This window comes from Pinus tabuliformis, chromosome 1_1 (assembly GCF_031772625.1).
Source record: "Pinus tabuliformis cultivar Carrire ecotype Pingquan chromosome 1_1, CPIR1, whole genome shotgun sequence".
Classification (NCBI taxonomy): domain Eukaryota; kingdom Viridiplantae; phylum Streptophyta; class Pinopsida; order Pinales; family Pinaceae; genus Pinus; species Pinus tabuliformis.
The window spans coordinates 716,713,978-716,728,219 of record NC_142297.1 but is presented as its reverse complement, the minus strand read 5'-3'; the positions used below and the strand labels follow the sequence as shown (position 1 = coordinate 716,728,219).

The window sequence follows — 14,242 nt, the reverse complement described above, 5'->3', positions numbered from 1 at the left end:
TTCCAAACAGCTAAAAATATTATTTTTTTACCATTAAAATTAAAAAATTTATATAATATTATTTTAAATTTGTTTGAAATTAAATATATAACCTCTTAGTAATACTAACGAAACATTAAACTTTCACTATAACCTCTTACTAACCCCATTAACTTTTCCATTGGAAAGTTGTGAAATTCCCTCTACTCGTAGTAAGGAAAGCCATACATCCTTCCATTTCGTGTTTGATTTGGGCACTAAAATGTCACATATGAATAACCTTGATATTATGCATATTGTAATATTACATGTCAAAATAGTTACTTACAAAATAATTGGATTGTTACTGGATTTTACCTTATGATTTTACAAAATAAGGCACACACGACCAAATATGATATTCCAACAAATTGCCAAAATCATCGAGGGACATATTACATTAACGCTCAACGACAAACCATTGGGCAAGTACACAATCCATAAATCTATGAAATAGAGTACAGGCATGTCACATGATGTTCCAAGACATGCAGGCAAAATGCTTCAAGTTTATTGCACAGGTTTTATTGAGTAAATGCCCAAATGTCTGAGCTTCACTGTGAAGTTTTATTGAACTTATGCACAAATCCGTAAACGAAATAGAAACCAAACCACTACCTTTGTCTCACCTCCACCATCGAGATCACATGTTCCTTGTGTAAAATGGATCTGTATCAACTGGACAAAATTCTTGTCTAGTTCACTCGCTGTCTTCTAGTTTCTTCAATCTCCTTCCTCTTCGCTCTTCTGAAATATGCAAGGATTGCGGTTATTTATTTCTTCAACAAAGTTGCCTGTTACCAAGTTTGGGCTTTCGCTCCATTTATTGCTCGCTATTTCTAGGTTATATTTGCAACAAACATAAGCTACAACTTCGTGAACCCATTCCATTAACTTATCCATCATATAATCTGGATCCTCCATTCTAGTATCTACCTAAAGATTGCCATTCTGATTCCACGGGAATATTTTCTCAAAATAATTTAACAGTGGGTAATCATTGGCAGGCAGCGGGAGGCTATGTTTGGTAGCAACCTGTAATTGATAGAAACGACAATTGCTCCTGCCGCATGGCCATTGCACATTCGCATGAAACCAACAACACTTGGCTAGAGAACCCTTAGTGAAAGAACCACCATGGAAATAGCTGGCAAAAGGCAAAAGGGCATCTGCATGCTCTCATTGCGATCCATTTGAATTCCAGGATGAAAGACCCTCCCAGTTCCATGGATAGCTCCACTCGCTTTGGTCGAGGCATTACCAACAAAATTCAAATGGGCGCCGAGAAATAGCAAATTCAAACCACCCGCTGCAGATTTTAAATTTTCAGCGGTAAACTGCAGATTTTAAATTTTGAAATTTTGAGCGGTAAACTGCAGGTTGGAATTTTTTAAATTTACAGCTTACAATCGCATTGGCCTCAAACCGGAGGCGGGCAGGGACACCGGCGCCGGACGCCGGCAGGAACGGGCATTGCCGCAGCTGAGCGATGAGATGTGCATCCATGCATCCATGCGATGGGCTCTCTGGGTGACGGCAATCTGGTGCATTAATGATGCTATAGTCCATGAAATAGCACTTGCCGTGAGACTTGTGCAGTCATAGGTAACTAATAGCCAGAAATGGAGCAGTAAGATTTTCCAGCTAAGAATCAAATGTGATATCAAAGGTGTTTTATTTAATTTCAAAAAAGTTCTTCTAGAATTTTGTACACATGCGTGTAAGAATCAAATGTGATATCGAAGGTGTTTTATTTAATTTCAGCAAAATTTAGAGAAGAATACTGGACACAGGAATGTCATCATCAAATGGCAAGTTGCGTCGAGAGCTTCGTTCTGATTTTTTGGAGTGTTGTGTCTTATAATATTTCATTCTCCCTTTAGAAAACATCATGTGATAGGTACCTAAATCTGTCATTGAATATTAAAAAGAATAATATTTCCATGTTTTTGTCAAAGAGAAATTTTTGATGCATTTCCAAATAGACATTACAAAATAACACTCCATATTAGTCCTCCTTAGCTTCTATCCATTGTATTATGCTTTTGGGTCATTGCAATAATTGCAGGTTATAGTTACAAATCTCTTTGGCAGTTGTTTTGGGATAGATTTGAGTTGCATGCATGCATGCAGAATGTTTTGTTACTAATTTCAACACTAATAAGCTTTGAAACAAACAAATCAGAGAGCAAGCCTTGATAACCTCCAATTTGGTTAAAAAACATCTATCTTAAAAGAATCTAGTTTGAATTGGTGATAACAACATTCAGAATGTTTTGTTACTAATTTCAACACTAATAAGCTTTGAAACAAACAAATTAGAGAGCAAGCCTTGATAACATCCAATTAGTTCAAAAAACATCTATCTTAAAATAATTTAGTTTGAATTGGTGAGACCAACATTCAAACATACGCCTGTAGTTTTTAGTTGCCAACACTCTAGCAAACCTCCTTGGATATGCACTAGCCACTTTGACCTTAAAGTTTTCCTCAGGGAGTGCCTAGAATTGGAGTGATTCTCCCAATCAGATAGACACTTCTCAAAGTCCTTCTATCAACACCTTGTCACTAGAAATAACCTAGTCTTGATATAAAAGTAAATTGGTTAAATATCTTTCATCTGGATACCTACCATAAGATGCATGTTCTCCTGTTGAAACTGGTAATTCTGTCATGGAAGACTAGGAAGAATGGGAGGTAGATGAAATCATGACAGATAAGATTCACATTCTGAAGAATCACTCGCTTCACTGCCATTGAATGGGCCTATAAAAAACATTTCTTGCCTTTGACCAAACCCACCCTTTGACATCTGTAAAATACTTGGAACAAGAATTGCCAGTAAAGAGCCTCCAACTGAGCTACGAAAAGGATTGAAATGACTGCTGAAACCCATGTGTTCCATTCCTTCCATGACTACTGCAACAGGGATGGCATGGATACAAATTTCTTCAACTTCAACAAAATGTTTGCCTTGAGCATATGGCAGCAGAATAGTCAGAGACATTCACGGCTTAACATTTACTATCTCACTTTTTGCCTTGTAGAATGGATTTTTCGACCTTAAATTGTTTGCGAAAAAAAGGAGGGATTGAAATAACCTCTTGTCTAGCTTCTTCAACCCGTTTGTTTTCTTTTGAACATTCAGTGGTGCTTACTATTCCCATGTTCTCTACTAGAGAATGCACTTGAAAATATATGTTACTAGTAGGATGTTCATGCCCAGTCCTATCATTAAGATCTTTGATCTTCCAATGATCCTGATCAACTGATATTGCTAGTTTCTTGTTCATTGCACCTTCAATATTTCTCTTATCATTCAATATTTCAAGACAATAAGCAGCTTTAGCCTCACAAGAAGAATCCAAGCCAAGGGAATCAAAAGCTTTACATCAACCCAACTATCCTCATCACTGCTGGGAGACTCACCTTTAGTAATATCTTTTGGAAACTCATTCAGATCCCTCTGCAGCATGTTATGTGGGATCCCATCTTTCAGCTTGTTAAATATAGCCAAATTCTGCATGTGAACTGATTCTATGTAAGGTTCTTTGACCTCCTCAAATGCCTGAGTTCTATCTTCTTCCATTGAACTTATAGAACTATTGAAGGACCTATTCATGAGGCTGGCCCTATTAAGGGGGTCATTTTTTCCTTCAGAAATAGTTTCTCCTTCACAGTTGGAATCGTAAATCCTTGTAGCATTTTCACAATGGACAGTGCATACCATTGACACTATGAAGCTCCAACAAACTGTATAATTCATACAGTTGGGCAGTACTTCTTAAGCAAATGTTGTGAACTTTGCATGGTCTTTCCATAAAATTGACTGCACCAAAAATGACATCCATAGATTTAGAGAAGCCTACACCACTGATTGAAAAAATCAAATCATGAAACTCTTCAAGAAACTCCATTTCTAATTTTTCATTTCTAGGAAAAACAAATGAAAACATCCTCCTTACAATCAAAATCCCAAAACCAAAACATCTAAGACAAAATGGCAAATAAAAATTATTTATCAGCATGTGATAGACCAACCAAGAATCCAGGCATAAACATTCAAATTGTTAATACTTGCAAAAAAAAATTTCACCAGGATTCCATAAAGTTGGAATCTAATAAAATAGACTAGAAACCGCCCTAAAACAAATCCATTCAAAAGGAATCTAATCAAAGTTTGATAAATCAAAACATAATTAATATTTTTGTAGCTCTAATATATCATACACCATAAAGTTTTCCATGTTTAATATGCTTCGGCCATCCTGTGCGTCAAGATATGTATAGTTGAGATTATTGAGGGATTTTACGTGCCTTAGCAAGTCTCTACATTTTTTAAATTGTTTTTTCAGTAGTTATACGTTTGAATGAAAACAATGTGTTTTTCTGTTTTGCTCTCTTAATTCCCTTGGTGTTGCCTTTAAAGCATAATTATTGGGAAAACCGTATAAATTAGTTAGTGAGCCTTATGAAAAGTAACAACGCTAAACCATAGAAGCCCGCTTGGTCATACATGAGAGTTGCATTACCCAAATTGAATTTGAAGTTTTCTTGATGCAATATCTATAGCAGTCATGAGTTTTGTCATTTAGTAAATTACTCTAGGTAAGTTAGACGTCAAGAATCAATCAACTCCTAGGACTTGGAGAATGAATAACAGATTTGCAGGTTCTTCAGCTGTCTAAAATTTGGAATATACATGTGATCTGAAGTTGTGGCGTTTGTCATGATTAAGTCAATGACAAGCATTGATCTGTCATATGATCATCCTGACTCCGAAATTCCGTAGAATTCTTGGAATTGATATCATTTGTGCTCTTCTAATTGTTTGCATGTGTTCCTTCATCCTTACCAAATTATTTAGGGGCCACTTATATGCCACGTACCTTTATAAGCTCTTCACTTGCAGTTACATTTCCCATAGGACCATCATTCTAGAGAGATACATATTTAACTTTCTTAACACCGTGATTCTTAACATTACTTGAAGCACATTTTTGACCGAAATGGCTAGATTCATATATTGTTTTATGACTTGCAAAGGAGTACACAGAGTTCAGTTGCCAACAGCAAAGCCTTCTACAAAATATAGAGGTCCCGAAGATCTCAAGGCAGTTGCAGAATGACTCCTTCCAACTACACACGGATATATAAGGGGTTCTGACACTGGAAGTGGATATGATTTTCCTTGCCTTGCAATCGGTATAAGTAGCAACTGTAACCATGGATATAGCATACTACTCCAGTATTTGATTGCTAGTGTGCTTGTGAGTTATGTTGGAAAATGTTTCTATAGATAAGGGTAGGAATTTGTTACAATGATCTCTTGCTTTTTCTCCAACTGCATTCTGTAGATGCTCCAACAGTATAAATATTATATATTAAATCCCCATATATTTTAAACCTATTAAATTTCCAAACCATACATCAAAGGCATCCAACAATGCTCAGAAAGTTTTAGTCTAAGTTACCCACCTTGTTAGAACTCCACTACTATTAGAGGATGATTTCTTCTAGAATATGCAACTACTTGTCCTTGTATGCCGACTACCATGACAGTAGGTCATGGTGACACCTATCAAGGTTGTAGTACCTGTAATTTTAAAAACTGAAAGAAAGATGCAAAGATGCAAGACAAAACATAACTTTTAGGGTTTCTTTTTATGATTCTTTCTTTTTATCAGCAATGTGCTTTTTAAGTTTGTAGGGTCTGTGTGCATCCCACATTAGAAGACTGGAAACACCCCCTCTAGGTTGAAAATAGTTAGCCTCTAGGAGGTGGCCAAGAAACAGCTTAGAAAGTTTTCCATGAGATTTTTGCAAGTTAGCTTATGATCTACAAGAGCATTTATGGCTTGGATTCTTCAACAACTCCAGTATTTGATCGCTAGTGTGCTTGTGAGTTATGTTGGAACATGTTTCTATAGATAAGGGTAGGAATTTGCTACAATGATCTCTTGCTTTTTCTCCAACTGCATTTTGTAGATGCTCCAACAGTATAAATATTATAAATTTATTTTATATATTTTTAAATTAGGAAATATTCATTTTCCATGAAGGTAAGAAAGGTAAAAATATTTTTTCTATATTATTAAATTTATATAGGTGATTTTAGCTTAAAGTTTAAGAATATGAGAAAGATTAAAAATTATAATTAATTAGGGAACAAATTTAATATTTCCATTATTTGAATCAATTAAGATTTGACAAAAAATTGAATTAGTATTATATTTTTGTTTTTTATATTGAAATTTGATTATGTTTTTGTCTTTTACATGGGAATTTAGTGGAAAAATTTGGTATTTCCTCACTGTATATAAGAAGCATATTGAGTATTTTTGCAAAAATAAATAAATATTATCAATTATATTATATCTTATAGTGTGTTTTTTATTTTGGTAACTTAGAAGACATTGTATTCTAGAAAATGTACACAAATTACATGCATATGAGCTTTACACAGATTACATAGAGAAAGACCAAAAGAGAAAAACAAGAAAAGTAAATTTAGGTTGGAAAAATTTGTTTAGATGTCAAGAAGATTGTCAAATTCATGGATATAATATTTTGTGTGTTATTTTTCATTATCAATCTCTAATCTCATGGATAGAATCTTTTATGTGTTATTCTGCATTATGATTTTGAGTAAAGTGATCTATAATGTACTATGAACACCTACAGATATGCTTTGCTACCTTCAATGTGAAGCTCAAAAAAAATTGCATCATTCAAAATTCAATATTCCAAATCAAAGTTCATTTATGACTTGATTATAGAAACTAAAATACATTTTTTTCAATTTAAAAATCTTATCGGCCTCTCTTTACACCTTTTAAGACAATTGCTAATCAATTAGTTTAATGTTATCCACGCCACTTATTCATTCGTACTCACGACTCTTATTCTTGAATCTTGATGACCGGTTACTTGGCAAAACGCTTTAGTCATTCAAGTGGGGATCTTCAATGTTTAATTATTAACTTAATTTAAATCGTTGAACTTTATCATACCAATGTGTTCTGTTAATGATGATAGATTTCTTGGCAAAACGCTTAGATTACTCGTTGAAGAGTAGATCCAGTACTCAAGTCAGTCTTACTCAAGCGTGACAGGTTGTTCTGTAGATTTCAAGTCTTTAAATCAGCCTTGATCAAAGGCTGTTCCGTGGATTTCACGTCTTTAAATCAGCGTTAGTCAAACGTACGTGTCACGCTGTTCTATGAATTTCAAGTATCTAAATCAAAACCAGGCCATTGTTGTCGCTGCAGCCGACCCCTGACCCAGCCGTTTCGGACATTAGTGTAGGGGAGACCGTGAGAGCGCCCCTGATACAGCGATGGAATTTAGTAATTTAAAAAAAAAAAATAAAAAAAAATTAAATACAAAACCAACACAGTACTTTGTTAAATTTGTGAAAACGGGTCTGGAAAGTTGAAAACATGTGAGTATGTTTTGAAATTCCAACTCTGCCGTATACACTGAAGTTATAATTATAGGAGTCATCTAGTTAGATGTAGGAATTGCTAGGACTGTTAAAAGTGGTCAGAATCCAGGTAAAAAAATTTCAAAAAATCTTGTAAAATCAATATTTGAATGGTGTTTTTATGGTGGAAATAGATTCAGCACAATCAAAAATGTTTAGGACCCCTAAAATTTTAAACTTTAACTACTATAATTTAAATTTACAAAAATCATTACCAAATTTTCTCTAAATATAACTTAATTACTTAATTACTTTCCTAACCATTTGTCAACCTCATTAGACTAAGCAATAATTATACCCATCTATCACACGGCATGGAAAGCAAATTTTGTAGGTATATATCAAAACCATCGACGTGACGTGTTGCCTTGAAACTTGGACAAAGTGGCAACATTTTATTTAGAGTGATATTACGATGCTATGTTTACGCCCTTTTTTTTTTCATATGCTTTAATATATTTAGTCAAATTGATTGGTTGGAATCACAAGCGTGTTGAACTCTTCTAACATATTTAATCAAATTAATTTGCTGTAATCACAAACTCTTTCCAATCTAGCTGTTTCAATTTCCTTAGAGTATAAGTTAAAATATATTTTAAATAAAAAAAATTATTTAAACCAAATTCTATATAAAAAATCAAAAATATATAACAATATAATTATTAAATAATTTATTTTTTCTATAAATTTAATATTATATATTAAACTAAATTTTTTATATACATTTAATATTTTGTATTAAAAAAAATATATATATATATATATAAAATAATTAAACTACTAATTTTTATATGAATCTAATATTTTAAATTAAAAATTAAAAATATTTTCATTATTCAATCTTTGTTACTTATTTCAAAAGATTCACATTTATCCCTATCATTAAAATAGCAAAATATACAAATATCACATGATATTTTTGCTAGAATTTCTATTACTAAATACACAATAAAATTTGATATAAATATTACTTAATTTATAATATGATATATTAAATTGATAATCATACTGATAATCATACGTTCAAAATTCTGCCAGTTGTCCTGCGTATCTTGGCCCGCATGAAATTTGATAGATTTAAACTCATAGCTACAAATTCAGGATGCGGTCAATTTAAAAGAAATGCAATCTCGTTCAACCACGTTGCAGGCATTGTGAAGTTTTGTTCAAAATAAAATACCGGAGAGATAGCCTGCATAAAGCCATACGAGTGCTAATATGGAAGTTACGTAGTTGCTTAATTACCCTAATCTTTTCACGCATCTGCCTACCTCCTTCCAACTCATATCTTCAAATTATTTCTATGCAGTCAGCCATATTCCAATGTTACATTTCATAGCCAATAAATGTTTTTGAAACTTAAGTCGTGCTGAATAATTCAAAGTGTCCAGTCTTCTGATTTAGTAATGCAAGCCTCCTGTAGAATGTCGAGGAATAGAATTTTCTCAACAGAATACTTCAAAGGCTCCGGTCTTGTCATTTAGTAATGGAAGCCGCCCTGTAGATTCATTCCAGATGGAGGATGATAGATTTAGGTGCCTTCAAGCCGACTATACATAAGCCTCTCCAAGTATCATGACAAGTCCCCTCCTCCGCTCACCCAACAACAAGATGATCAACTTCGATGAGAAGCATTACTGGCCTTTCATGGTTATATGTCTTCTTGTTATCTTTTCCGTTAAAACACGCAGATGCAGCAGCTTACAAGATGAGTGGTGGCCTACTCCTTACTGCAACTTGACCACCAAATATACAAACGACAGCACGTTTGTGAGCAACGTTAATACAACCTTGAACTATCTGCATGTCGACGTTAACAAGACATCCCAAGGCAGGTTTGACACCTCTGTTTATGGCCAAACTCCTAACAAAATATATGCCCTCCTCCAATGCAGGGGAGATGCAACAGTCGATGAATGCTACAATTGCTCGCGTCAAGCAAAGATCGATGTTCTTCATTATTGTGGGAATTACGTTGGTTGTAATGTTTGGTCCAAGTTCTGTTTCTTACGTTATAATGGAAACTATAACTTCACTGGACATATGGATACTTTTGGAGATAATTATTTCAATGAATATAACGCCTCCGCCGATCCTGCTGCCTATGCCGAGGCCGCTCGGCAGCTTTTGTCTGATTTGTCGTCCGAGATTACATCTGGATCTGCAACGAATCGGTATGCCTCAGATTCAATTGTAGACTCCGGGCAGTTTCACACGATCTACGGTCTGGCCCAGTGCTGGGGAGATATATCTCTTGCCGACTGCAAGACATGTCTCTCAACAAAGATTGATCAATTGTTCAAACATAATCCTGGAAGACGTGGAGCTAGGGGTTTGGCTAGAAGCTGCATTATTCAATATGATGCGAATATTTTCTTTAATCCTTCGCCTTCACCAGCACCACAAATCAATGCTCCACCTGCATCACCACCAGAAAAGTCTTCAAGCAAAATACCCATAATTTTTGGAGTTATTGGCGGCTTACTTCTCCTGTTAATCATGTTCCTGTTTGGAATTCGAAAAAAAATGAAATCTACCTTATTTGGAAGGCGGAGTGGAGGTATTGCAGAAGCTTTCGTTTTGCGCAGCTTTCCTACTAATAGGGTTCATTGAATTAAATCATTACGTTTTTTTCATTTTTTGGATATAGCAGTAAAGTTTCATTTTTGTAGGATACTCAGGAATGAGAGAAAATCAGCAACAGGCCAGCGAGGGGCTTGTCCTAGCAAGGATTCCCAACCTATCCCTAGGTTTCACAGTGTTTGAAATGGAAACATTGATAGCTGCAACAGAAAATTTTCATGATAATAACAAGCTTGGGGAGGGAGGATTTGGTGCTGTATACAAGGTAACATACTTTACGTAAACGTCGTCCATTCTGTTTTGGAGGGTTTTGAAATGTCTTACAATATGGTCGCCGGCATCTGTGTAAGTGTAGATGGATAATTCACAAAATCTTCTTAACCGTTTTCTTTCAATTTCTCAGGGAACTACTCCAGAGGGTAAAGAGATAGCGGTGAAGAAGCTTTCCTTAGAGTCTAGGCAAGGCAAGAAGGAATTTTTGAATGAAGTTAAGCTGGTGGCAAAAGTTCAACATCGAAATCTGGTGAAATTACTTGGCTGTTGCGAAGCGGGATCAGAAAGGTTGTTGGTTTATGAGTACTTGCCCAATAACAGCCTTGATAAAATTCTGTTCAGTAAGTATGGTTTATTTTATTGAAGACAAAATGGAACATTTGTGTACGTAATGGAAATCATTCCCTGAAATGTTTATACATACTTTAAGTCGGTTATGATAATTTATTTTCCTGCATGGTCGATACAGTTCCAGATAGACGCAGGCAACTGGATTGGCAGAAGCGTTGCAGCATCATACTTGGTATAACTCGAGGGCTTCTCTACTTGCACGAGGATTCTCATCTCCGGATTATCCATCGGGATATTAAAGCCAGCAACATTTTGTTAGACAAAAACTTGAATCCCAAGATAGCAGATTTCGGATTGGCGAGACTCTTTGAGGAAGATGAAACTTCTGTGGGCACAGGAATTGCTGGAACTCGGTGAAACTTCTAACCATGCATCACTCGGTTACATTAACTACATTTTAGTATTATACTGTTTTGTTTCAGAAACAGTGTCTAGCCATTTTATGTTTTAGTATTTTAGGATTATAATTTTGGTTTCAGAAAAGCTGTTTAACTATTTTAAGTTGAAGTGGGAGTTTGGTGATCTTCCTGATATTTTATTTATTAATCACTTTTTTTTGGTTGTTTTTTTCTTTTTTTCTTTTCTTTGAATAGAGACTTGTAAATGTCATAAATTGTTTCATTTAAGCAAAATTTGTCAAAAATCTACCTGAAAAAGTTTGTAAATAATACTAAAACAACACCTTAAATAACTTTTAAAACATTCAAATTACACAGATTACATAACTCAAAACTCAAAATTGCAATTGCCACAAATTCACGTTAAATTTTGAACAAAACTACCTAAAATAAGATATGTTCAACCAAGAGAAAAAAGCATAGTGGAATTAAAATACAGGCATACTTAGTAAACGATTGGTATTAATGGCATTGCACTACTCATCTTTCCTATGATGAAGTACACTTTTTTTTTAACGATGGGCAGAGGTATTTATAAAGTGAAATTGTTATTTGCAGAGGATATATGGCACCAGAGTATGTCATGCATGGGCAACTGTCTGCTAAAGCTGATGTATATAGTTTTGGGATTCTTCTTCTGGAACTTATCAGTGGAAAAAGGAACATGGATTTTAATTTACCACCTGAAATGCAGATCCTTTTACAGTGGGTAAGCTAACGTTTCCATTAAATTTCCAATTGGCAGCATCCACGTTATCCGGACCATGTTATTTAGGTGTTCCATAGATCATTTGGCCGTGTCATATGAGATTTAAGATTATTGATCCGATTCTGATCTCTTTTGACATGACTATAGTCATGGCATATGGATAATCCGCAGCTATTACTTAGTGCAATTCATCATAAACTAGTGATCGATCGTAGTGACCATACATATATTTTCTGAATTGCACGATATATTTTGATTATGCAGACATGGGGATTATATACACGAGGAAATATTGAGGCCATTGTTGATCCAGTAATAAATGAAACCTGTGGCGATCAGACAGAAGTCTTGAGATGCGTCCATGTTGCACTGCTGTGTACACAAGGCAGCCCATTACTCCGTCCATCTATGTCTACAGTGAACTTGATGCTTTCAACGGGGGCAATGCTGTTACCAGATCCCACGAAACCTGCTTTTGTGAGTTCTGTAGCTGCCTCCAATAATCCCGGCTCTTCACAGCATGGATCGTCACATACATCTGCAGCTACTGCATCATCTTCATCGCACACTCCTCTAGCATCCAACGCCAACGTTTCAATTTCTGAGTTGGAACCCAGATAAAGATTGATTTGTGAACCGGATTTATTCATGGTTCTCTTGGATACAAGTTTAATGGGTGATTATAAGGAACTAGTTTCCACCTGAAACAAGTTTAGTAACCTGATATTGAAACAAGTGTAGTAAGCTGATATTGATATTGATATTTTGTCAGTGTAAAAATATTTTATTCATAATACTTAATAATATGAGATATGCTTAGACAATTTTGTTTTACGTTTTATATGAATTAATAGAATTTCAAAATATTAATCTGTATTTATCTTTAAATTCATATTTACCATTTCACTATTAAAAAAGAACATTAACATCATTTTTTATATTAACCATTTCATTATTGTCTAATATAGTTATAAAATTACCATATAAATAAAAAATAACAAATAACATTAATATATATATATATAATTTTTATAAATCTTATATCTTATTACCAAATAATGATGATTTTCTTTGATAGGTACATGTTTATATATCTCACATGAGAAATATATATATATATATATATATTTCATCTATTGTAATAAAGTTTATCATTCTATTTGCAGGTGTTGAACGTTGGTAGGAGAATCTTTCAACCACCCAAAATAATCCCACTTGAGAATCTTTCATTACATTGCTATCTTATTTTTTATGGGGCATCTTGATAACATTGGCATAACTTCATGGAGTGGAAACACTTCTAATCTTTTTATAACTTTCACTATGATTTAGCTTTTGAAGAATGGAAACTTTGTCTTCGAATTTTCCAAATTTAACCTTTGGAGACTTGAGCTTTACTCATCATTGTATGGAGACTTACCTATATAACCTACCTATTTTTTGCATGGCGATCTTTTATAGCTAAGAATTTCATCCAATACTTGCGAGCTCTTCAATTTCTTGTTGAGCTTGTCAACTTCAACCCTCAATAAAAAAAAATCTTCAAGCTCCTCACATTCTTCTTCTTTCTTAGCCATCCAGATATTTATTACTTATTCCATTCCTTTTCCTTATTCAAGCTATATTTCATGGAGATGATTTATTCCTCAAATTTTCTTTCTTGTTGACTGAATTTTTTTTCAAGTTTGTTCAAGTCCTCACACCTTTCCTTAAGATGACTTGTCAAAATCCCTTCTCTCTTTCCTACTTCTTTCACCTCAAGAAGTAAGTGTCCAACTTCTTCTTCTTCTTTGATGCTTTTTTTATTCTTTTTTTAAGAGTCTTGCATCTTTTCTTTTAACTAATTCACCAAAGTGTCCTCGTTCCTTTTAGAGTCTTCCAATTGTGCATTTAGAGAAGCAACATCATAGTCCCTAATTTCCAAGAATTCTCGTTGCCCTTTTCTTTCATTCATCATTTGATTGTTTCTCAAGAAGATATTCTCAACTTATATAGTTTTACATTGGTCTTCTTTTTCTTTTAGCTTGCTTCTTCTATCCTTGTTGCTTCTTCTAGAAGGCGTTCTCGTTTCCCTTTTCTTTCATTCATCATTTGATTGTTTCTCAAGAAGATATTCTCAACTTATATAGTTTTACATTGGTCTTCTTTTTCTTTTAGCTTGCTTCTTCTATCCTTGTTGCTTCTTCTAGAAGGCCCTCCGCAGTTGTGTTTTCTTAATTGTGGTTTTCATACTTCTTCATTAACTACTTCTAATTTTTATTTAGAATTATGAGACTTCTTATTTATTCTAGAGCGAAAGAGAAATTATTTTGAATAGATTTTTGTAACATTACTTTTATCAACACCATAAGCTCTTGTTCATGATTTTCTAACTGATTCATAAAAGCAACTTCATCTTTTCTTTCATTTTCTAATTGAAGCTTC

At 34.2% G+C, this 14,242-nt stretch overlaps 1 protein-coding gene and 1 long non-coding RNA gene across 3 annotated transcripts in view; one reads left to right on the top strand and one right to left on the bottom strand.

The window, feature by feature from the left end:
- Positions 1-8,760: 8,760 nt before the first annotated feature.
- LOC149215893 (cysteine-rich receptor-like protein kinase 15) lies at positions 8,761-12,627 on the top strand. Of its 2 annotated transcripts, none has more exons than XM_089392634.1 (6): positions 8,761-10,064; positions 10,186-10,352; positions 10,491-10,701; positions 10,830-11,064; positions 11,668-11,818; positions 12,083-12,627. In XM_089392634.1, the coding sequence occupies exons 1-6, from the start codon at positions 9,080-9,082 to the stop codon at positions 12,437-12,439; spliced, it is 2,106 nt and encodes a 701-aa protein (XP_089248760.1). In that variant the 5' UTR covers positions 8,761-9,079; the 3' UTR covers positions 12,440-12,627. The 2 variants fall into 2 exon arrangements, with proteins under 2 accessions (XP_089248760.1, XP_089248759.1); XM_089392633.1 differs by having other exon boundaries at positions 8,762-10,064; positions 10,177-10,352.
- Positions 9,786-14,242, bottom strand: part of LOC149215890 (uncharacterized) — a 72,832-nt gene continuing 68,375 nt past the window's right edge. The window contains exon 3 of the long non-coding RNA XR_016251039.1: positions 9,786-9,923. This is a non-coding gene — a long non-coding RNA (uncharacterized LOC149215890). The remainder of the gene's footprint in view (positions 9,924-14,242) is intronic.

Bases quoted from the DNA above. Each gene is read 5' to 3' on its own strand.
- LOC149215893 (XM_089392633.1), top strand. From the start codon at position 9,080: ATGACAAGTCCCCTCCTCCGCTCACCCAACAACAAGATGATCAACTTC. The intron at 10,353-10,490 runs GTAACATACTTT...TCAATTTCTCAG, and splicing joins GATTTGGTGCTGTATACAAG to GGAACTACTCCAGAGGGTAA. The intron at 11,065-11,667 runs GTGAAACTTCTA...TGTTATTTGCAG, and splicing joins ACAGGAATTGCTGGAACTCG to AGGATATATGGCACCAGAGT.